General features: G+C 46.3%; 1 protein-coding gene across 1 annotated transcript in view; it reads left to right on the plus strand.

Moving 5' to 3' along the window:
• The window catches only part of TSPEAR (thrombospondin type laminin G domain and EAR repeats), a 262,150-nt gene that overhangs the window by 157,702 nt on the left and 78,517 nt on the right, over positions 1 to 25,931 (plus strand). The window contains exon 7 of the mRNA XM_075318962.1: positions 3,140 to 3,372. Within this exon, the coding sequence (XP_075175077.1) occupies positions 3,140 to 3,372 (233 nt within the window). The remainder of the gene's footprint in view (positions 1 to 3,139; positions 3,373 to 25,931) is intronic.

Below are 25,931 nucleotides of genomic sequence, written 5' to 3' on the forward strand. Positions count from 1 at the left end.
GCCAGGGAGAATTGCAGAGGTCCTGAAGAAGAAGGGTCAACACTGCAAATATTGACTTGCTGCATTAACTCATAATAACTGTCAATATAACCTTTTGGTCCTCATAATATGATTGCAATTATATTTCTGTATGTGATGTAAACATCAGAAAAACACAATTAAAAACCAGAGGGCAACAGATCATGTGAAAATATAATTTTGGTGTCATTCTCAAAACTTTTGGCCATGACTGTACATGCAATACATTTTTAAAAGAAAGAGATTTAACCACCAAATAATCAGGGAGATGTGTCATATACCCAAAGTGAATAATGTTAAGTATAAAGATAAAAGGGGTACGTATAGGCACCAAAAATCCATATATAAGACTGAAAACCAATTTAGTGAACAATCAGTAATTTTTTAGACACAGAGTGAATAAAAAGGATTAAAAATATTTAAAAAAATGCATATCTAGATCTCCACAGAATAATGTGTATGGAGATCCTATCTGATTCTGAATATACAGTATATTAATGACAATAGTATAAGTTAATCAAAAAGAGGGTCAAGAGAAAGCAACTTAATAATATTCTACTAAATAAGAATCAAAAGCATATAATGGCTTCCAAATGGATTTTCTATGAATAAGGGAATATATAGAGGAGACAGACAAACAAAGGGTATATTCTATTAATTGATATTTTACCAAATAAGAGCCAAATACATATAATGGTTGCCAAACACCAAAAGGTAATCTCCATAAATAGGAGAATATATAAATAGGATAGCCAAATAAAAAGTATACTCTATTTTGGAGATGTTATAAATATCAGATCTCAGAAGGCATGTGATTAGATGGTGCAACCTATGATACACAAAAAAATGGAAAAAAGCGTAATAATTTCTTCTGCTCTGGCCCCATTCTGTAATAATGTCCTCCATCCTAGGCCCTGTCTTGTAGTAATGTTCCACATCTTTGGCCCCTTCCTGTAGTAATGTCCTCAATCCTGTACCCTTTTCTGTAATAATATCACCCCCCCATCTTGGGCCCCTTTCTGTACTAAGGTCAGTTACAGTTATCATGGGCTCCTTCCTGTAATGTCCCCTATCCTGGGCCTCTTTATTTAATAATGTCCCCCCTTCCTGACCCCTTTATGTAATAATGTACCCAATCCTGAACCCTTATATTCTACATCCTTCAAACAAGGCCCTAATGTTGTCCATCCTGGGCCCTTATGTCTCTCATTCTGGGCCCCTATGTCCTCCATCATGGTCTTTTATGTCCTCCATTCTGGTCCCTTATGTCCCTCATTCTGGGCCCATAAGTCCCCCACCCTGGGCCCTTATGTCCTTCATCCTGGTCCCCTGTGTCCTCAATCCTGGGCCCTTATTTCCTCCAACTTGGGCCCTTATTTCATCCATCTTGGGCTCTTATGTCCCCCATCCTCAGCGCCAATGTCCTTCATCCTGATCCCCTATGTCTCCCATTCTGGGCCCATATGTCCCCCATCCTAGGCCCATATTACCCCCACCCTTCGCCCTTATGTCTCCCATATTGGTTTACTATGGCCTGCATCCTGGGCCCTTAGGTCCTCCGTCCTGGGGACTTATGTCTTGCATTCTGGTACCCTCTGTCCTCCATCCTGGTCCCTTATGTTCCCTATCCTGGTCCCCAATGTTCTTTATCCTAAGCCCTTATGTCCCTCAATTTGGGCCCTTACGTCGTCCATCCTGGTTCCCTATGTCTTACATCCTGGGCCCTTATGTCCCCCATTCAGGAGCCATATGTCCCCATCCTGGAGCCAAATGACCCCCGTCTTGGGCCCTTTTGTCCTCCATTCTTGGCCCCTATGTCCCCATTCTTGGCCCATATGTCTTCCATCCTTGTCCCCTGTGCCTAACTGGTTATTTTTTTCCTAAGCCTGCAAAGTGCAGACTTTATGGCTTTCTCGTAGATTTTTTCGTAAGCCATCACAACAGAAAAGTGTCCTCATCACAACTTCATGTACAGCTGGTAAATATTCAATTTCGTTGGATGAGACACATTTAAAGTGCTAAAAGTGCCCAGCCCATTTTAGCTATGTCCCTGAATACCATAATCACCATGTTTTTCTGTTCACATGATACACAACCCATAATTGTTTTACAAGTGATAATTATAAGGGTTTGCTCACTTTCCGAAACAGGAGCGCATCACTCTCCCTCATCCCGGGTTCCTGTTTGCGGGGTGGCAGTGCGCTCATGTTTGATTGACAGTTCAGACCTGCAGTATCATTGCTCTACAGGCCAGAACTGTACAATCTCCGATACTGCTAGTAGAGGCAGCTTTACCTCTGTAGCAAAGGAGCGCAGTGGTACCAAATCAAATATGATCGTGAGCACATTGTGACAGTGCACTCCAGAAACCTGGACAGCTTCAGAGCAGTCCTTCCTTACAAGATCTACTGGAAAGAGCTTCTATGCACTGCGAATATTTGGACATCACTGATAGACTGTTGAGGTGGCTGATAACCAAAGCAATGAGCGGTAAACAATAGAATTAAAAATCCCTCAGATCTTGAGAACAGAAAGGATTTTTAATAACAAGTAATTTTGCAAAGTTGTTTATTGCAAGTTTATGAGAATAATCCTTTAATAGCTATTTCTATTACAAAGCATAAACAAAAAAAAATAAACTCCCAAAACTTACTACTGCATACATCATCGGTTTGGAACATCAAGTTCTCGTGATTTCTGTCTATATGAATGTGCGGTTATATTAAAGAAGAAAAAAAGTGACCATCTTAGCAAAGTGAGTACATTGACTTCAGCTATGTCATACAAAAGTGTATATATGTGTGTATTTATTTGTGTGTATATATATATATATATATATATTATATATATATATATATATACACACACCAGAATTATCGATTGTAGTCTTCTCTGTGTGTATTTTTAAATGGCTAAAAATAAAATTTAAGAGAAGTATTATAGGAAATGACAGATTTCTCTATAAGTTGCTAGACAGAACTATTTAAAAGCTTTTAGCAGGTAAGGTTACGTGACCAATTTCTACAATTTAATAAAAGGTCAAAATAAAGCATTAGCTATCAGGGGAGGCTGAGTGTGAATTAGATCTGCAGTAATGTTGTACATTTTTAACTCTTACTAGGAAAGGAGAAACTTGACTATGTGGAGGAGTACCAGAACCTTGCTACCGCGTCAGAATCGATGGGGCTGGAGATCTTTCTTATCCAAGATGTTGGCTACTTTGCTGTAATGGCTAACAAGAACAACCAGCCTGGCTCGGCCCTGTTCAAGTGGACAAATGGAAAATTTACTATCCATCAATACTTCTCCAGCTATCAAGCCCAAGCATGGAAGCACTTCACAATAGAAAAAAGGGTGAGAATTTAATGCAACCAATTATTGGGTTTGTAAAATCTATTTTTTTTTTGAAGGCTCATAAACAGTTATGGTAAATTAGATAATTTGTGTATTATGTGTTAGCCTGCAATTTACTTGTAAAACTTTTTATTTTAAGTCAAGATCAGATTACACAGTAGGGTATGTGCGCATGTTAGGTATTTGGTGCAGAAATTTTCTGCACCAAATCTGCATCTTCTTGCACCAAAAACAAGGTGCATTTTTTCCTGCATTTTTGCTGCATTTTTCCTGCATTTGTGCTGCATTTTTGCAATGGATTTTTCATAATGAAGCCAATGGGTGTAAGGGTTGAAAAACACAGCCAAAAACGCACCAAGAATTGACATGCTGCAGATTATTTTCTGCGCCAAATCTGCAAGAAAAAAATAAGCAACATGTGCACAACACTTCAGAATTCTCATTGACTTTGCTGACATAAGGATAGGCATGCAGATTTGTGACAAAACTGCACCAAACATTGCATAAAAACCTCAGTGTGTGCCCATGGCGTAATACCGACAGCCAGGGCCGGCTCCAGGCTTTTGTGGGCCTCGGGTGAAAGTGTCTCAGTGGGCCCCATCCACATGTAGACACCCACATACACAGATACATACACATACAGGCATACATACACATACATATTTAAAGACATATTCACAAAATATACATATAGACAGACATAAATCTATACAGTCATATACACTGACATACATAGATACACAACTTGGAAAATCTCTGATTCTGCAGACAGTCCTCACCAATCAAAGATTAACCGCTAGTCATCATTTTGACAGCCCGAAAAAAGCTGCATGCATCGTTTTTTGGGTCATCAAAATGACGAGCCCCAGACAGAATCGTCAGCCATATGTGTACATCTAATATATAAAGCTGAGTGAATGTGTATGTGTGTGTCTGTGTGTGTGCAGGGCCGTATTTACCATTAGGCACCCGTGGTCCGGTGCCTAGGGTGGCAGGTTGTGAGGGGCGGCACCTTCTGGCAGCAAAAAAAAAAAAATTATTTTTTTTTACATTTTTTTTTCTGCGGCTGCCGAGCACAGGGAGCTGATTGACCCCGGAACTGCCGGCGCCTGCACTTCCGGGGTCACAGGTGCGCGCCAATCAGCTCCTTCCTCTGTGCTGTGTCCACTGCTGTGTGGACGTCACATGCAGAGCTCACAGCAGGACGCCGCAGAGGACGCCGTGATGGAAGCCGGTGTCAGAAGAGGATATGTGAGCCAGGAAGATGGCGGCGGGCACTGGAGCAGGTAAGTGGATTCATAAGGAGCGTGGGAGTGTCTCTAATGCAGACCGGAGATCTGCGCATGCGGGGGGGGGGAAAGACGGCAAAGGCTGATACTGGAGGGAGGCAGAGGCTGAGACTGGGGGGAGGCTGGAGGGAGGCAGAGGCTGAGACTGGGGGGAGGCTGGAGGGAGGCAGAAGCTGAGACTGGAGGAAGGCTGAGACTGGGGGGAGGCTGGAGGGAGACTGAGGCTGAGACTGGAGGGAGGCTCAGGCTGAGACTTGAGGGAGGCTGAGGCTGAGACTGGAGGGAGGCTGGAGGGTGCAGAGGCTGAGACTGGGGGGAGGCTGGAGGAAGGCAGAGGCTGAATCTGGGTGAGGCTGGAGGGAGGCAGAGGCGGAGACTGGGGGGAGACTGGAGGGAGGCAGAGGCTGAGACTGGGGGGAGGCTGGAGTGAGGCAGAGGCTAAGACTGGGGGGAGGTAGAGGCTGAGACTGGGGGGAGGCTGGAGGGAAACTGAAGCTGAGACTGGGGGAAGGCTGGAGGGAGGCTGAGACTGGAGGGAGGCTGAGGCGGAGACTGGGGGAGGCTGGAGGGAGGCTGAGGCGGAGACTGGGGGGGAGGCTGGAGGGAGGCTGAGGTGGAGACTGGGGGGAGGCTGGAGGGAGGCTGAGGCGGAGACTGGGGCAGGCTGAGGCTGGGGGGAGGCAAAGGCTGAGACTGGGGGAGAGAGGCTGATGCTGAGGGAAGATAGAGGCTGATGCTGGGGGAGAGAAGCTGATGCTGGGGGAGTGGGAGAGAGGGGCTAATGCTAGAGACAGAGGACAAGGGATGAGGGATAGTGCAATGACAAAATCGATTGGGTGGGGGGGATGTAAGGACTCAGAATAAGAAGGGGGCAGCATTGGGAGCTCATTATGAAGAAGGGGCAGCATGTGTGGGATCAGTATGGATTGGAGCAATGTAGGGGAGTCAATATCAAGAGTGGGGTAGTGTGTGTGTGGGGGGTCTCAGCATAAGCGTTAGTGTGGGGGTCTTAGCATGAGTGGGGCAACATGAAGGTCTCATTATGGAAAAGAGGAAGGCAGCATTAGGAGCTCATGGAGAGGGACAGCATGCATGGGACATTGTGAGGAGGGGGCAGCATGCATGGGACATTGTGAGGAGGGAGCAGCATGCATGGGACATTGTGAGAAGGGGGCAGCATGCATGGGACACTGAGGAGGGGGCAGCATGCATGGGACACTGAGGAGGGGGCAGCATGCATGGGACACTGTGAGGAGGGGGCAGCATGCATTGGACACTGTGAGGAGGGGGCAGCATGCATGGGACATTGTGAGGAGGGAGCAGCATGCATGGGACATTGTGAGGAGGGGGCAGCAAGCATGAGACATTGTGAGGAGGGAGCAACATGCATGGGACATTGTGAGGAGGGAGCAGCATGCATGGGACACTGTGAGGAGGGGGCAGTATGCATGGGACATTGTGAGGAGGGGGCAGCATGCATGGGACATTGTGAGGCGGGAGCAGCATGCATGGGACATTGTGAGGAGGGGCAGCAAGCATGAGACATTGTGAGGAGGGAGCAGCATGCATGGGACATTGTGAGGAGGGAGCAGCATGCATGAGACACTGTGAGGAGGGGGCAGCATGCATGGGACATTGTGAGGAGGGGGCAGCATGCATGGGACATTGTGAGGCGGGAGCAGCATGCATGAGACATTGTGAGGAGGGAGCAGCATGCATGAGACATTGTGAGGAGGGAGCAGCATGCATGGGACATTGGGAGGAGGGAGCAGCATGCATGGGACATTGTGAGGAGGGAGCATCAAGCATGAGACATTGTGAGGAGGGAGCAGCATGCATGGGACATTGTGAGGAGGGAGCAGCATGCATGGGACATTGTGAGGCGGGAGCAGCATGCATGAGACATTGTGAGGAGGGAGCAGCATGCATGAGACATTGTGAGGAGGGAGCAGCATGCATGGGACATTGTGAGGAGGGGGCAGCATGCATGGGACATTGTGAGGAGGGAGCAGCATGCATGAGACATTGTGAGGAGGGAGCAGCATGCATGAGACATTGTGAGGAGGGAGCAGCATGCATGGGACATTGTGAGGAGGTAGCAGCATGCATGGGACATTGTGTGGCGGGAGCAGCATGCATGAGACATTGTGAGGAGGGAGCAGCATGCATGGGACATTGTGAGGAGGGAGCAGCATGCATGGGACATTGTGAGGAGGGGGCAGCATGCATGGGACATTGTGAGGAGGGAGCAGCATGCATGAGACATTGTGAGGAGGGGGAAGCATGCATGGGACATTGTGAAGAGGGGGAAGCATGCATGGGACATTGTGAGGAGGGAGCAGCATGCATGGGACATTGTGAGGAGGGGGCAGCATGCATGGGACATTGTGAGGAGGGGGCAGCATGCATGGGACATTGTGAAGAGGGGGCAGCATGCATGGGACATTGTGAGGAGGGAGCAGCATGCATGGGACATTGTGAGGAGGGGGCAGCATGCATGGGACATTGTGAGGAGGGGGCAGCATGCATGGGACATTGTGAGGAGGGGGCAGCATGCATGGGACATTGTGAGGAGGGGGCAGCATGCATGGGACATTGTGAGGAGGGGGCAGCATGCATGGGACATTGTCCTCACATCATGCTGCTCCCTCCTCACAATGTACAGATCATATTTCATAATCGAGGAAGGTGTGGTGGATATACAGTAGTTTATAAGGGAGGGCACAGTGGTGTTTTAGTTTATTAGGGGCAGTGTCACAGTCACAGTATATAAGTGGGGACGGTGTGGTGGGAATATTTTATACTCATGCTATGTTTTGATGTGCCTGTGGTGATCCCCATTGGGGGGGGGGGGTTAGTTTCTTATTGATACTTTTTATAGTGTGCTACAGAGTAGATCTGCCTTAAACAGATGTCGTGTGCGAAAACTCAGTTTTACGTTGTCACTAAGGGGCGCGACCACTTAAAGTGCCTAGGGCAGCATGAAGGCAAAATACGGCCCTGTGTGTGTGTATGTGTGTCTGTGTGTGTATGTGTGTCTGTGTGTGTGTATGTGTGTCTGTGTATATGTGTCTCTGTGTATGTGTCTATGTGCGTCTATGTGTGTGTATATTTGTGTGTGTGTGTGTGTGTGTGTGTGTGTGTGTTAGTGTGTGTGTGTGTGTGTCAGCTAAAGGAATCCGCATTGTCTCATTTACAATCGCGATATTTTGTACAAGCGCCTTATGTGACTCAGGGAACATCATAGACTATGTTTTGAGGGGAAAATTGAATCCTGCGCTTTACAATTATTCACCAAAAAACCTCCTTACATTAAAGTCAATGGAGCTGGAAGCCACAGGCCATTAATAGGAGCTGTGATTGGTTGCTATAGGCAATGAAGGACATTCTTAGCATATTACCTCACACATAAGTTTCTTATACTATCAGTGGAGATACAGAGAGACAGGGAATGAGACAGACAGGGAATGAGAGAGACAGACAGGAAATGAAAGAGACAGACAGGGAATGAAAGAGACAGACAGGGAATGAAAGAGACAGACAGGGAATGAGAGAGACAGACAGGAAATGAGAGAGAGACAGGAAATGAGAAAGACAGAGACAGGGAATGAGAGAGACAGGGAATGAGAAAGACAGAGAAAGAGAATGAGAGAGAGGGAATGAGAGAGAGACAGGGAATGAGAGCCAGGGAATGAGAAAAACAGAATGAGAGAGACAGGGAATGCAAAAGACAGAAACAGGGAATGAGAGAGAGACAGGGAATGAGAAAAACAGGGAATGAGAGAGACAGGGAATGAGAGAGACAGGGAATGAGAAAGACAGAAACAGAGAATGAGAGAGACACGGAATGAGAGCGACAGGGAATGAGAGAGACAGGGAATGAGACAGTGAATGAGAGAGACAGGGAATGAGAAAGACAGAGACAGAGAATGAGAGAGACAGGGAATGCGAAAGACAGAGACAGGGAATGAGAAAGACAGAAATAGGGAATGAGAGAGAGACAGGGAATGAGAGAGACAGGGAATGAGAGAGACAGGGAATGAGAGAGACAGGGAATGAGAGAGACAGAGACAGAGAATGAGAGAGACAGGGAATGCGAAAGACAGAGACAGGGAATGAGAAAGACAGAAATAGGGAATGAGAGAGAGACAGGGAATGAGAGACATGGAATGAGAAAAACAGGGAATGAGAGAGACAGGGAATGAGAGAGACAGGGAATGAGAAAGACAGAGAAAGAGAAAGACAGAGAAAGAGAATGAGAGAGACAGGGAATGAGAGAGAGACAGGGAATGAGAGACGGAATGAGAAAAACAGGGAATGAGAGAGACAGGGAATGCGAAAGACAGAGACAGGGAATGAGAAAGACAGAAACAGGCAATGAGAGAGAGACAGGGAATGAGAGACAGGAAATGAGAAAAACAGGGAATGAGAGAGACAGGGAATGAGAAAGACAGGGAATGAGAAAGACAGGGAATGAGAGAGACAGAGAATGAGAGAGAGACAGGGAATGAGAAAAACAGAGACAGGGAATGAGAGAGAGACAGGGAATGAGAGAGAGACAGGGAATGAGAGAGAGACAGGGAATGAGAGAGACAGGGAATGAGAGAGACAGGGAATGAGAGAGACAGGGAATGAGAGAGACAGGGAATGAGAGAGACAGGGAATGAGAGAGACAGGGAATGAGAGAGACAGGGAATGAGAGAGACAGGGAATGAGAGACAGGGAATGAGAAAAACAGGGAATGAGAGAGACAGGGAATGAGAAAGACAGAGATAGGGGAACAGAGAATGAGAGAGACAGACAGACTACATGCACAGTTACACACACTATACATTACCTTATCTTGCAGTTCCTGATCATTGGAGAGCAGGGGAGAAGTCACTAGAAGCTGCACGGAGGCTGCAGCAGCTGAACAGCAGGACCTGCCAGGTCACCGGTCATGTGATCAGGCTAGGTCATTCACCTTCTCAGCCTCCGTTCTGGTCAGTACCTTTCCTGTCCTGCTCTAAACCGATCACATAGATCAGTGCAGAGCAGGAAGAGAGAGGGCAGCCCCCTCATTGCCCTGATGGTGGCTCCAACCCCTGAGGCCCGGTGAGCTGAGAGATGAAAGGGGAGGAGCCTGTAGGACTGAAGACGGCGAGTGGGCCCCCCAGCTGTCCAGGGCCCCGGCATTTGCCCGTGTGTGCCGGGTGCTGACGCCGTCCCTGCCGACAGCTCCAAAGCTCCAAAGAGATGCAACCAATTAAACCAGACATAACTAATAATCACATTGTAAGAACACCATTTGGTCTTGTATTAATCATTTAGTTTAATTTTCAATTCTTTCTATGCAAAATCATTCACAATGTTTTTTGTTTACAATTTATTCATTCTCATTGGAATGTTTATGACTTCTATGATTGTATCCATCCTTTTTATGTTCATAAGAATTCCCTTATTTTCCTCCTCACCTTGTTTCACCAACATTAAAATTTAAAAAGTGCCGCCATGAAAAAACTGAAATCACAGGACAGTACTTGGACTCAATTGGGCAATTCAGTTTTTGTTTTTTTTTCACACACCGAATCATGCACCATTTATTTCTGTGTTTCAGATGAGACTTGCCTATCAAGCATATGGGCACACACAAAAAAAAAAAATCGCATACAATCCATCCAAAAACTCCAGGATGTTTTCCTAAAAAATAACAAAATTTTATATATATATATATACCGTATGTACAATATTATATATATATATATATATATATATATATATATATATATATATATAAAAAAAATATATATATATATATAATACAAAAACTATCTTCGGCACTCATAAAGGCTAGGTCCGTATCCTCTCAATAGGGTAATGCTGTGTGCATGATAATTGCTCAAGTCCATATGTACATTCAGATAATTTTTTGCTATTGCTTATACTCATACACCTTCTTAAGGCCTCTTTCACACGTCAGTGATTCTGGTACGTATGTGACAGTTTTTATACATACCAGAATCATGGACATACGCAGATGCATTAAAATCAATGGGTCTGCGCAACATCAATGATTTTTCACTGACCGTGTCTCCATACGGCGTACAAGCGTGTCCATGATTTCCCAGACATGTCCGTTTTTTTCTGGCATCACTGATGTCCCACAGACCACACTATGGTGTGATCTGGGAAACACGTGCCAGAAAAACACGTACATTGAAAATAAAAAGCTTTTTAAACTCAACTTGTCCAGCAACGCTGTGTTCAGCCTTTGTGCTCTGCTGCTTCCAGGCCAGCTAATTATGTTCATGCATATGCAGTTATGCACAGCCAACCAGAAAGTAGCTGCAGCGGTGAGAGACACAGCGGCAGGACACAGCATCCGGGAGACTTCAGCACCACGGAGAGCAGGAGCAGGGATGGGTGAGTTTATCTCCATGTGATATCACGGATCACAGATCACTGATCACGGATTGCACATGTAGAACCCATGTGTGATGTGACTCACAGCACATGGAGGGACATATGCGTTTTTAACACATCAGTGGAAACCGTCTGTGTTTTTCACTGACGTGTAAAAGAGGCCTAAAGCATAAATATATATAGAATTTCCTCTTGAAAACCAAAATGCAATGCAACATTTCGTCCTCTCCTGGCCTTTATCAAGCAAATTTCAAGACGTAGCGGAGTATAGACGATGTGCCTGCAAAGTGGTAGAGGAGTATAATGGTTTACATAGTTGCCCTGTGCTACTGCAAAAATATATCACTGTTTTGCCCTATTGGTAAAAAGAAATTGAAGGCATGTGTGATTTTTTTGAAGTTGTAGAAACTTACACAGATTATTTAGACTGCAATTATCATAATTCTACAGATTACAGTGAATGCAGCTAAAGTCTTCATATCCGAACTATGGGCTGTAGATATGTATCACTTATAATCATAATGACTTATTATGGTTTTACAAAGTGTTCATTAAACATAGTTTTTTGATAAGCTGTCTAGTGATGGGCGGACTTGGACTGTAAAAGTCCGGATACGTGCGGTTTCAAATGTATCCGGGTACCACACCTGCCTAATGATCTGGATCCATCAACACGGGAAATAAAAACAAACAAAAGAAACATACAGAAAATAAGAATCAAGTAAGTGTGTCGTGGACGGGTGCCACGCCACTGCACAGGGTTGCTCGTGTCTGGGGCTCGAGTGGTGACCGGACCCGGGGCTCGTGCAACCGTCCGTCCACGCAACAGTGAAAGGGGGTATTTACAGGGGAGATAGTTTTTGTCTGTGACACCATCCGTGGGTTGCGGTGATGGAATGGTATCACCGCCGTTGTCTCTTGTGCAAGTGCCCGGGACCGATATTGTAGGGCAGCAAGATGGTATCCCCTCCACGGGTAGGGGAGGTACAGTCCCGGGGCCCAGGTGTAGGTGGGGAGCAGTGCTGGGGCGCCGTCGGCAGGTTGGACTGGATGACACCGGTGTACTCACGATTGAGAATAATCCACACAGAGTCTGTACTGTAAACCAAGGCCGGTTGCCATTGGAGAGGTGTGCTGGTCCCGCACACGGGTTAGCAAGGTAGAGACCCTTCCTCCTGCACTTGTGTATTGCTGTGTGTTGATTTAACCCGCTTGGAACGGGAGAAATCCGCTCCCCTGTGGCTTTGTATAGCAGATGGAACTGTGCCCGCAAAATCTGACCCTTGGGATTTCAGTGGGTTCTGGCGGACACCCTATCCCCCGCGTTGGGTGTCCGTTTTGCTCTCTGGGCTTCTTTAGAACAAGGTCTGTAACCTTGCTCCTGACTGGTGAATTAACAAGGGGCTTGCAACCTTCCTCGTCCTAGGGTCCAGGTACCCCGCCTGTGCACGGCCTCCGGACCGGATTCCCGCTGTCGGTACCGGCGGGCTACAACCCTGCCCCGGTCCACTTCAGGTCTCCCGCGACTGGATCTCCGTCACCTGTGGCCCTACACTGCCATCTGCCACCTAGTCGGTTCTCCCGTGGTCCAAGAGCTCCGACCCTTGATCACTCTGCCACTTCAGCTCCTCACTCCTCAACTCTCCACTGACACACTGTAACTGTCACTGACGTGTTCCTGCCCCTGACACCTCAAGACCCCTAGGTGAGCGTTCCCATCCACCTGGTCCTGCCCACTGATGTGTCCCTATTGTCATATGGGGGTGACTAGGCTTTGTGGCTAGTATTCCTGTATGAGGGATGTGGTGTTGAATCCCAAGGAGGAGGCTATTCCTGTACCCTTGGTGGGGGGTACAGTCCTCTGTGACTACCTGGTTTTGCCAGGGCGTCACAAGTACGTTATGTATACCAAGTCTCCAGCGCAGCTGTAACTGCTCACGCAGCCGCTCGTTCTTTTTCCGGGGCTGCTTATCCATATTAAATCCCCCTGTCCCTTCTACGACCATCTTTAAGCTCCGGATTCTGGCCCCCCATAGACTTATATGGGGATCAGCATCTGGCATCTGGCCAGTTATCCGTGATCAATTCAGGGCTGGACCCATTTTTTAAAAAATCCAGTTAGATCTTCCAATCCTAGTCATCTGCTCTTCTGCCCATCACTAAAGCTGTCCAGAAAACGTAAAACATCCAGTTGGCTACCACTTTTTATGGATACATTGTAATTTTTAACATAGAAACTGTATTTAGTCAATATTGAAAAACTGTTGATTTCTAAAAACAGATAACATATGGATTGTGTATAAATGAGATAAAACCTCAAAAAGAGAGCCTCAGCACCACCAATGAAAAATATGAAAACCACTGTGCCAAGTACCTGACAAAACATTGGAACAACAATTGATACAAAAGGCACCAGGGTTCAGGATAATAAATAATAACTTGGCATGGACCTTGATTAGTGCGAATAATATAAATTTTATTATACATGGGGTGAAACAACACTCACATTTAAAATCATTTAAAAACAAACATACACAATACTGTTTCTGCATGGTTCAAACCTGGCACATATTTAATAATTCTGGGAAAACATACAATCCAAGATCAAGAATGGACTCTGTCCCCTAGGGAACTCTAAATACTCTATATATGCATCCCATATACAAGCAAGTGTGCCTGCATTGCACCTACTGGTTGAGGGAAGCCCTAAGACTACCACCAGGCAATATAAATCACAGCTGAAATAGCCAGATTTAAGTCTCAATAACGACTATGCAGGATTACCCAGGCAGCAATGCAAGGTGCAGGAATCTCAGTACAAGACCCGACGCGTTGCTCCAGTCAAGCTGGCTTCATCAGGAGAATGGAGTATTGTGTATGTTTGTTTTTAAATGATTTTAAATGTGAGTGTTGTTTCACCCCATGTATAATAAAATTTATATTATTCGCACTAATCAAGGTCCATGCCAAGTTATTATTTATTATCCTGAACCCTGGTGCCTTTCGTATCAATTGTTGTTTAAATGAGATAAAAGTCGCTCTTTTTTTCTGGATGAATCTCAGAATATTTTTTTTCTATGCTCATGTGAGCGGAGCCTAAAGCGGGCTTTACATGCAACGACATCACTAGCGATGTCACTGGTGAAAGCACCCGCCCCTGTCGGTTGTGCGTCACGGGTAAATCATTGCCCATGGCGCACAACATTGCTTACACCCGTCACACATACTTACCTGCCTAGCGACGTCGCTGTGGCCGGCGAACCGCCTCCTTTCTAAGAGGGGCGATTCGTTCGGCGTCATAGCGGCGTCACTAAGCGGCCGGCCAATAGAAGCAGAGGGGCGGAGATGAGCGGGTCGAACATAGCACCCACCTCCTTCCTTCCTCATTGTGGGCGGCCGCAGGTACGGTGATGTTCCTCGTTCCTGCGGTGTCACACATAGCGATGTGTGCTGCTGCAGGAACGACGAACAACCTGTGTCCTGCAACAGCAACGATAATCGGGATAGGAACGACGTCACAACGATCAACGATTAGGTAAGTTTGATCGTTAACGGTCGTTCCTGCAATGCAACGCAATGACGTTGCTAACGAGGCCCGATGTGCTTCACGAATTCCATGACCCCAACGACATCTCGTTAGCGATGTCGTTGCGTGTAAAGCCTGCTTAAGGGGAAGTGACTATCTAGCATTCTATTCGATGGACTGGGAGACTGACTCAGAATGTCCCAGCGAATGCCCTTCATCTGCATACAGAATATGAATATTTCTTACTCCGGTAACTTTACTTTATCTTTTGAGCCTGTGAATAATAATGACCAAACTTTAACTGTTTTGAAGGTGAGTTTAAAGACATTCCAAAGGTACAGTAAGAAAACACCAGCCCTTATGGAATTAAAAGCTTTTCTATCCCTAGGACGTCTGCTCCGTGCATTGCATTATCCTGGGCAAATATCTCGCTTTTAAATTATAAAAGAATTTACTCCCAGTTGGTTTAGACAAGATTCTGTCCCAGATAGAATCAATATGTAATGGGGATGTTGGCATTCGTTAAAGACTGCACTTTATAGCGTTTGCAGATGTGGCTTTGTCATGTTCGCCTTATCTGTTCTAGGAAACATGTTTTGATAAACCTAGGTGTCGAGCAGATCTGCCACTGTTCAGTTTGTTTTATGTTGTTTGAACATAAAGCGAGGGAAATGATGAAAAGATTTTGGTGCGATTATGAAACACCCCAGGAGGTATGAAGTACAGGCAAGGACACGCTGTGAATAAATTACCACTTTATATATAAACAGCTGTGTCAGGGGCTTATGTTCTACCAGCTGGGAAGTTGCCGTCTTCCTCATGTCTGCAGAGAAAACGAGAGAATGCACAGCGGATTGAAAAAAAGGAGCCTTTCACTGTAGGAAAAAAGCATGAACTTGGAGTGTTTAAGAACACAGTATGAGGCAGAGCACATTACCGGAATGATGTATCGCAACGGCAACGTTTATCTCATTGGATTTATTGTACAAGGATGTGATTTACTGCCAAAGAAACCCTTGGTCCTGTGATGATAAATTAGCCCAATACTTGTTTCATGATTTCATATTATCTCATTAATAATTTAGATTTTCTGGATTCTAGAAGAGCTGGGTGACAATATGAAAGCTGTCATAATGATCATAGTAAATGTCACCCAGAAACACTTACCGGACGGTTCATTATGGCATTTGTGCATCTTTGTTGTTTTCATTTGCTCTTAATTCTTCTTTTAAGTTGAGCCTTTTTTTGAAACTATTCCGAGAGCTAAATAAGAAAGGGTTCTTTACTGTTAGAGCTGTCATATTGTGGAATGCCCTACCACACTTGCGGGCCCATGATGTGTGGACTATGACTGTCTGCCAACTTGCTGCATTTGAAGTGGTGGTTGAGGGACCACCGCAGTGCAGAGTACATTTATGGCACACAAGACGGGGTTGCAGAAACAAAGATGCAGCTTTATTTACAAGCAGGGGATAAGCAATTAGGCAAGCAAACAGTAAAATTTAGAAACTTCAGATTCTACCTATAGCGTGCAACTAGTGTATCACCCAAACTATTGCAACCACTGGTAGGCTGTGTATAAGACAGGTAAAGTGGGTTATCAACTATTCTGCACTATGACCTAGATGGGCTCTGCTATCAGGGCCACGTGGATGTCACGATTTGGCTACTGAGGCCTATGCTGTGCCCTACACAGTGTGCACAATGATAGAGACTCAAGGTACTGCTGCAGAGGAATCAGTCCACTCCTGGGGTTTCGGTCCTTCGAGGTTCGTTGGTGCACACTTCTTCTAGCAGGGCAGGGGGAATCTTTCTTCTAATGTGGACCTGGAATCTCTGGGCTCCTCGGTTCGGCTTCGCTGGCATTGGTGATATCCTGTTCTCAGTTTGGTACTCACACAACAGCGACTGGGGGACTCTCATGGTCCGGCTCGCGGTAAGGTTCTTGCAACCGGCACCATGCCTCTTCTGAGACTGTGGTTCTCAGACTCCACTCAGGCAGTGTTCCCCTTTCTCTCTGCACACACAGGCCAAACTCATCCTGTTCCTGCCCTAAGCTCTGCTGAACCTCCTTCTTCCTTTCCCACACTTTTAGGCTTGGTTAGTCCAAAACCTCTTAGTTCTGGGGGGAGGTGCAGACATGGTACACAGGAAACAGGGGAGCACTGTCTCTTAATGGTAAAGTGTTTATTTACCATCCATAGGGGGGATTTACCGACACATTAGCATCAGGCCTAGCAAACAGCTATGAAAAGCAGGTTTCCAGATAGTGACTCTGTTAAACAATGCCATACAAAAATTCAGATCTGGATGTACATACACTGGCCATGGGAGTGGAGAGATAAATATGGTAGGCTGGAGATAGGATAGTAAAGCCAGTTAGACGGGTGCTTGAAGCTAGAGGCCAGAGAGTATTGGAAGTGCTTGAATGAGAATACTGAATGGGGGTAAGGTCAGAACATGAATGCTGCCTAAAAAGCACAAGGTCTTGGTGTCATTTCTGGGGAGAAACTTTGGCTATCATTATCCCAGTAATGGATGCTTTGGGTACAACTATTGGTGGAGGGTGGGGAATGCGATGTCACTACTTGGAGGGCTCTGGATGTGGCTTGCAGCTTTCTGTCAGAGCTGAATGTGGATCTTAAAGGGGTTGTCCTCTACCGGTGACACAATTTTTTTTAGCAAATGATGGATCAGGCCTTTAAAAGATTTTGAAGAGTGTGACAGGGGAGGCCAACTTGAGGATTTAAATTCACCGGTCACTATTGCCAACATTTAGTCACATGTGAGCTGCTGTACAATCCTAGAGTTAACATGAAAGTATGGAGATAAAGATAAATGATAATCCTTTATAGTTTGGGATACTCTTGGGGTACTACTTTCTCATAGAAAAAGCTGATATTGCAGTACGACAAAGCATTATCGTAATGCCCTAGACCAGGGTGGGCAATTAATTTTTCCGAGGGGCCACATGAGAGACTATAGCGGGCTTTATACGCTACGATATCGTTAATGATTTATCGTCGGGGTCACGTTGTTTGTGACGCACATCCGGCGTCATTAATGATATTGCAACGTGTGACACTTATGTGCAACCTAAAACGATCGCAAAAGCGGTCAAAATCGTTTGCCGCGGAGAGGTCGTCCTGAAACAAAAAATCGTTCTCTTCTAATTAGCGATGTTGTTCCTCGTTCCTGCGGCATCACACATCGCTATGTGTGACACCGCAGGACCGCCGAACATCTCCTTACCTGCCTCCACCGGCAATGAGGAAGGAAGGAGGTGGGCGGGATGTTTACGTCCCGCTCATCTCCGCCCCTCCGCTTCTATTGGACGGCTGCTGTGTAATGTCGCTGTAGTGACGCTGCACGACCCGCCCCCTTAGAAAGGAGGCGGATCGCCGGCCAGAGTGACGTCGCAGTACATGTATGTCCGTGTGACGGGGGTAAGCGAGGTTGTCCATTTCGCACAACTGACGGGGGCGGGTACGAACACTTGCGATCTCGCTAGCGAGATCGCAGCATCTAAAGCCCGCTTATGACTGATGTGGAGGACCGAACCAAAAGGCCAAAGTAAATTCTGCTCAATATTAATATTAACATATTATAATTATTATTTTATATTAATATTAATTGTATCACTTAATATTGAGCAGAGTTAAATATGCTGACATCCCCTATATACAGAATGAGGCCACACACAGCCCCCCTATATATAGCATGAGCTCCTACATACAGTATTAGTCCCCACATAACCTCCTATATACAGTATGAATCCCCAGATATCCCCTCTAGATACAATATGAGCCCTCCAAATAGCCTCACTAAACACAATATGAGCCCCTATATAGCCCCTAAACACAGTATGGGCACCCACATAGCCTCATATATAGTAGGAGCCTCCACATAGGTCCCTACATACAGGATGAGTCCCCACATAGCTTCCCTTACAGCATGAACCCCGACATAGTCTCTCTAGGTACAGAAAAAGAGGAAAAAAGTCCAGCATCAATATCCTTAGGTGTAGTTATAGATAAAAATCCAGTTTATTAGAAAAGTATTACAAACACAATATGGAACAATAAAAATGAGAGTCCCAATATATTCAATTACGCATTTTGAACATGGTTCTTAGTCATAACTAATGACTAAGAACCATATTCGAAACGCATAATTAATACATTGGGACTTTGTTTCCTCTCAGTTTTCATAGCTCCATATTATGTTTTGAATAAATTTCTAATAAATTAGATTTTTATCTATAACTACATCTATGGACATTGACGCTGGACTTTTTTCCTCTTTTCCTGCTTGGACATGGACTGCTGAACTGTTTGTCCTTGCAACATTGGGGTTAACCGCCTCTATGTACTTCTAATGGTGAGCTGGATAACAAACATTTTCCATATACTCCCTATATTCTGTATGAGCCCCCCAAATAACCTCACTATATACAGCATGAGCCCCCACACAGCCCCCTACATACAGTATGAGCAACAAATAACCCCTATATACAGTATGAGCGCCCCACATATCCTCTCTATATACACTGTATGAGTCCACACATAGGTCCCTACATACAGTATGAGCCCTCAAACATCCCACTACATACCATGTGACCCCCACAAACCCTCCTGTATGTAGAATGAGCCTCCACATAGGCTGCTACATACATTATGAGCCCCATATAGCACCCTATACACAGTATGAGCTACATAGAAATGAGGATTCAGTTTCTATCATAGGAATCATGTGATCAGATCACATGACTTAAATAGGGAAGGGGAGTGATCCCAAAGATCCACACCTGAGATTGATAGCTAAAGCCCGCAGCCAAGCAGGAAAGGGAGCTTAACCCTTACAGCACCACAATGAAGGAGATGTTATTAAATAACAGCAGTGGACCTGCCAGCAGCTAGATGTGACCTCCTGACATTAGATTCCCCTGGGAGCAAGATACACTCATGATTTCCTGTTTGCATGTTTGAAATCCTGCTGTCTAGCTGTGGCCCATTACTGATCATTCTTTTGTTTTCTGATTTTCTATTTTTACTGCCCTCCTGGATCTGACCTAGCTACCTTGACTTCTCTTGCCTCTGTTTGGCTCCTTAACCCAGCAACCCTTTCATGGAAACAATCCAACAAACCAAGGCAATCTATTAAATCTTTGTAGTTTTAGAAATGTCGGTTTATGCCTGGGCTGTCATATGAGCATGTTTTATCTAATAATCCTTTATAATTGAACTGGTTGGTATTTAGTAATCATTCACAGTAAATTGTCTAAATTGGGCAACATTTAGACATTGACATTCTCATGACATTAAAATCCCTCTGCTATATCTGATTCTGCAAAGATTTGTCCAGATAGTTTGATTATGATGTTGATGTGGTTCAGCCATGAAAATTATGTTCATAGACTGGATGAGACTAAATTTTAAAGTGAATGCGTCAGCAGGTACAAGCTGCATCTATTTTTGATAAAAAAACTAGTTTCCCCTTTGTGTCGCGCCCAGGGAAGGGGGTACTCTGTCCCGGGCGGTTGGAAAGGGGGATGTTACTTTGGCCGTTGTCCGGTCCCGTGCCCTGGGGCTTCTTTTGTAAAAGGGGGTGTTTACAGGGGTGAATAGAGTTAATTTCATGTGACGCCACATGTGGGTTGCGGTTAAGGATAGAGAACCACCGCTGCTAAATGTGGGTACTCCCAGAGCTGGTGGTGATTGGGATGTTAGGCCCTCCGCAGGTAGGGCCGTGCCTGGGAGATGATGAGGGATAATAACGGAGACCACACCAGGTTGTCTTTAACAGTCTCTACTCAGTTGGACTCAGGAGTTGCTGGTTCAGGTCCCTTGGAGTATCAGTGCCAATGTAGTGACCCAGGTTGCTCTGTCCCCGACACTCTCCGTTGGTTGGGTCCCCGTAGCGTGGAGCGTTTGGGGCCCGACTGTCCCTTTTGGGGTACAGTCTCCTTCTCCGTACGGTGGGCAGTGCGGACCCTGTGGGGAGGTAAGTGTCCGAACCCCCGATCCTAGTTTACTGCTGATGCCCCCAAATTATTTGCTTCGGTGAAGTCCGTAAAGGTGTCCTCACCGGGCAAGTATTTATCAAGCCAAGTAGAACTGGTGCCCCGTGCATGCTCCGGACCCAGCGGAATCTCTGGTACCCATCCTGGCGACCTCTCTCCTGTGTCCCCGGGTCACCACTGCACGGACCCAGCTCAGGTACATCTGCACACCTCTCCTATGTGCCACACTTCTCTCTCTTCTCTACTGACTGCTGACCCCTCCCACTAGGCTGGCTAATCCCAGGGACTCGTTTCTTTCCATGGCGACCATCCACTTACATGGTTAACCCTCTATGCCCGGTGTGGAGTGGAGAACTAGGATTTTTGTTGTGCTTTGGTGGTATCGGCACTGGTACTCCAGGTCCCAGGAGGTAGGTCCTGCATCCCCAAGAGGATGCAGTTCCTTGTAGTTCCCTGAGTGGCTCAGGGACGCTACATTTGCATTTCCTGTGTTTTGCTGCAGTAAGCTGGTAGGTAGTTGGCTCTCTGCATGGGCAGGGCTTCCTTCTATATAAACCCCAGCAGACTGATTCTAGCTGACAGTTATTAGTTTGTTTAGCTATGATATTACTAGGCCTTCTGACCTTGCGTTAACTTGGGCCTGTGGTCTTTTTTGTTTTTGCCATGTCCTTACCCAGGCTTGAATTTTGATTACCCACTTGTCTTCTGATTTTGTCCTTGATGTGACTTCTCAGCTTTGACCCTGCTTGGTGACCATTCCTGCCTCTGCTTCGCGCTACTGGATGGCAGCCCTCCATGGAAGCAGTCCACTGACTGGACCCCGTTGTAACACCAAATCCCTATACAGGGGTTAGACGTTGTGAGGGTTTCTCTGGAATATGTCAGACGAACTGGCTTTTACCAAGTCTGCCCTTTTGAGCCTGGGGCCTCTGACAGACGTAACAGGTATTTTATGGGTCCAGTACTCATAAAATGAAAATTTTAATATTAGGCAGGGAAACTTTTAAAAGGGAATATATACAGTAGCCTCTCTGATATGGATTTTCAAGGTAGAAACACCAGCCACATCAGGTCTGGGAGATTTATATAATAATGTACTCAGTTTGTATTGTGAAATCTGGCAACAGATCCACTGTAACTAAAAATGTGTTGCAAGTCGGTAAAAATGGTCTACAGGGGACAACTCATTTATTTATGGCTGGTATCCAACTTTAATTTTATTTACTAGATGATCCTACAGAATTAAATGAGTCAAGACCCATTAATCTTCATTATAATTAGAGGAATATTACTAATTCAATTCTTTTTCAATTGTACAAGACTTAAGCATCACTTTGTTAATTTCAGTGTGGAGTTTATTGAATACTCTATTGCCCAGAAGCAAAGTCTGCGTCTTCAAATACATTGAATAAATGCCATCCCTGATAAACATAGTGTTTCTGCTGGGGTCAAGCAAAAGTGTATGGATTTTTCCAGGAAAGTAAAATGCCACTTTGGAGTAAACAAATAGCTATAACCTTATTATCCACTTATCACGCCTCATAACATTTCCGATCAGGACAACCCCTGTCCATATGTCCTATTAGAATATATAAACCCTTATAAAGGCTGGGGTCCTGCTCTGAACCCCCTCAATGAGTCAGAGTTAACAAGCGGCGGTTCCTACAATGGCAGATGTGATCTATCAGTATATCACCTCGATAGTACAATACTACATTTTCTCTGCAGAAGGGAATTTGGTATGTAAAAAAATGATATTAATAGCAGTTAAAGGGTGAATCTGCAGCTATTAGTATTCTAAAACTGCTCAGCCGCTGCACTGAAACTCCAACTACCAGGAAGAAATTACCTTTATTCCTCCCTGCAGACTCCAGCTTTCAGTCATAGGCGTGGCTGGAGCACTTTCAGTCACTGCTCAGTACATAGTGAGCAGCAGCTCCATAATTAACTGACAGCCGACTCTGCAGTACATAGTACAGAGCTGACTGTCAGTCAGTGTCAGGGTGTAGTTAAAGCCGCTGCTCACCATGTACTGAGCGGTAAATGAAACCGCACCGGATGCACCTCTATGACTGAAAGCCTGTGGCTTCCGAGAGAAATAAAGTTAATTTCTCCCTGGTAGCCGCGCTTTCAGAGCAGCGGCCGGAATGCTATATCTACAGTTTAACAGGATTTTTTGATATAACAGGTTCCCTTTGAATACAGTGGATTTTCTAAACTCTGTTGTGGTAGACTTTTTTTTTTTTATAAGGATTTAAAGCCGATTTCACCTACAGCAAAAATCTGTGCAAAATCTGCATTTAACTAGTGGATTTCAGGCAGATCACACAGATCACATCTGCTACGTGTGTACACAGTCTTACTTAACAATGTCTAATACATGGTTATTTACTAGTGGAATACATTTTTGTTTATTAAATGATATACAGTGATGTTTTGTGTAGGTAGGAACATCTGTGTCTTTTAGGCCCTGTTTTCTTTACTTTTTGCATTGCAGTTTTAATGTATTATATAATGTGCCATAAAAAAACAAAAACATGTGATATTAGTAATATTAATATCACTAATAAGAAAAGTAATTAAAAAAATAAAGATGGATGCTATAGCCATTAGCTGTTTACCTTGATTTCTGCATTTTCCTAGTCATTGGGATATAGTGAATATTACGGCACTCGAGATCTACTTAGAATTTGATAAACAACTTTCTGCATTAAAATCAAAGCTAGAAAGACACAATTTTAATAAATGTGTGAGTCTTGCTCCTGTCTTTTGTATGTTGCACTTATTCTTGCTCGTGAGAATGAGCCTATAAGGACATCAATGAGAAAGCGTGTAAGTAGTTGTGAATGATAGTTTTTGTTGTGGTTTTGCATGTGATATTTCCAACACGTGTTCTGTTGCTTTGTTGGCTGCATGATTAATGGTTTTCGGCAGATTTGCTTTATGTGGTTGTTCTGTTCCCACCTCTTCCTGTCAGGCTGTTGTGACTATTGATTCACTCATGTGTAGAATTTGTTCATAGAGAAACCTAATATTGCAAATTAACTATATATATATATATACTAGAAGGTGGCCCGATTCTACGCATCGGGTATTCTAGAATTTACGTATTGTGTAGTTAATGTATGATTTTTGTTATATACATATACTATATATATATATATATATAGATGTTGTGTGTAGTTACCAAGTGTTTGTGTAGGGCGCTGTACATGTTCTGAGTGTCGCGGGGGGTGAGAGCGGTGTTGTATGTGTGTTGCGTGTGTTGCGTTGTTTGTGGAGCGCTGTGTGTCTGTAGCGTTGTGTGTGTGTGTTGTGCGGTTTGTGTGTGTGTGGTGTGTTTTGGGGGGAGGTATGCTTTGAGCAATGTGTGTGTTGTGCAGTATGTGCGTATATTTGTGTGTGCAGCGTTGTCTGTGTGTGTGGGTGTCTGTGTAGGGCGTTGTTTGTGATTCCTAGTGTGTGTGTGTTGTGCAGTGCGCGTGTGTGTGTGTGTTGGGGGGAGGTGTGCACCTCCCATCGTGCTCCATCCCCCATGCTGCGCACCCCCCATCGTGCTGCATCCCCCATGCTGCGCACTCCCAAACGTGCTCCATCCGCCATGCTGCGCACTCCCAAACGTGGTCCATCCGCCATGCTGCGCACTCCCATCGTGCTCCATCCCCCATGCTGCGCACCCCCCATCGTGCTGCATCCCCCATGCTGCGCACTCCCAAACGTGCTCCATCCGCCATGCTGCGCACTCCCAAACGTGGTCCATCCGCCATGCTGCGCACTCCCAAACGTGCTCCATCCGCCATACTGCGCACTCCCCATCGTGCTGCATCCCCCATGCTGCGCACTCCCAAACGTGCTCCATCCGCCATGCTGCGCACTCCCCATCGTGCTCTATCCGCCATGCTGCACACTCCCAAACGTGCTCCATCCGCCATGCTGCGCACTCCCAAATGTGCTCCATCCGCCATGCTGCGCACCCCCTATCATGCTCCATCCGCCATGCTGCGCACTCCCAAACGTGCTCCACCCGCCATGCTGCGCACTCCCAAACGTGCTCCATCCGCCATGCTGCGCACTCCCAAACGTGGTCCATCCGCCATGCTGCGCACTCCCAAACGTGGTCCATCCGCCATGCTGCGCACTCCCAAACGTGGTCCATCCGCCATGCTGCGCACTCCCAAACGTGCTCCATCCGCCATGCTGCGCACTCCCAAACGTGCTCCATCCGCCATGCTGCGCACTCCCCATCGTGCTCCATCCGCCATACTGCGCACTCCCCATCGTGCACCATCCGGCATGCTGCGCACTCCCAAACGTGCTCCATCCGCCATGCTGCGCACTCCCAAACGTGCTCCATCCGCCATGCTGCGCACTCCCAAACGTGCTCCATCCACCATGCTGCGCACTCCCAAACGTGCTCCATCCGCCATGCTGCGCACTCCCAAACGTGCTCCATCCGCCATGCTGCGCACTCCCAAACGTGGTCCATCCGCCATGCTGCGCACTCCCAAACGTGCTCCATCCGCCATGCTGCGCACTCCCAAACGTGCTCCATCCGCCATACTGCGCACTCCCAAATGTGCTCCATCCGCCATACTGCGCACTCCCCATCGTGCACCATCCGGCATGCTGCGCACTCCCAAACGTGCTCCATCCGTCATGCTGCGCACTCCCAAACGTGCTCCATCCGTCATGCTGCGCACTCCCAAACGTGCTCCATCCGCCATGCTGCGCACTCCCAAACGTGCTCCATCCGCCATGCTGCGCACCCCCCATCATGCTCCATCCGCTTGGGAGTGCGCAGCATGCCGGATGGTGCACGATGGGGAGTGCGCAGTATGGCGGATGGAGCACGTTTGGGAGTGCGCAGTATGGCGGATGGAGCACGTTTGGGAGTGCGCAGCATGGCGGATGGACCACGTTTGGGAGTGCGCAGCATGGCGGATGGACCACGTTTGGGAGTGCGCAGCATGGGGGATGCAGCACGATGGGGAGTCCGCAGTATGGCAGATGGAGCACGTTTGCTCAGCCTCTCTCCTTCCAGCCTCCCTCAGCATCGGCCTCCCCCTCCCAGCCTTCCCCAAGATCAGCCTCTCTGCTCCCAGCCTCCTCCAGCACGCCGTGCTCCTCTGCCGACACTCACCCACACCCGATCGCATCCACTCACCCACACAACCGATCGCATCCACTCACCCACACAACCGATCGCATCCACTCACCCACACAACCGATCGCATCCACTCACACACACAACCGATCGCATCCACTCACACACACAACCGATCGCATCCACTCACACACACAACCGATCGCATCCACTCAC

The sequence above is a fragment of the Anomaloglossus baeobatrachus genome, chromosome 7, assembly GCF_048569485.1.
Source record: "Anomaloglossus baeobatrachus isolate aAnoBae1 chromosome 7, aAnoBae1.hap1, whole genome shotgun sequence".
Lineage (NCBI taxonomy): Eukaryota > Metazoa > Chordata > Amphibia > Anura > Aromobatidae > Anomaloglossus > Anomaloglossus baeobatrachus.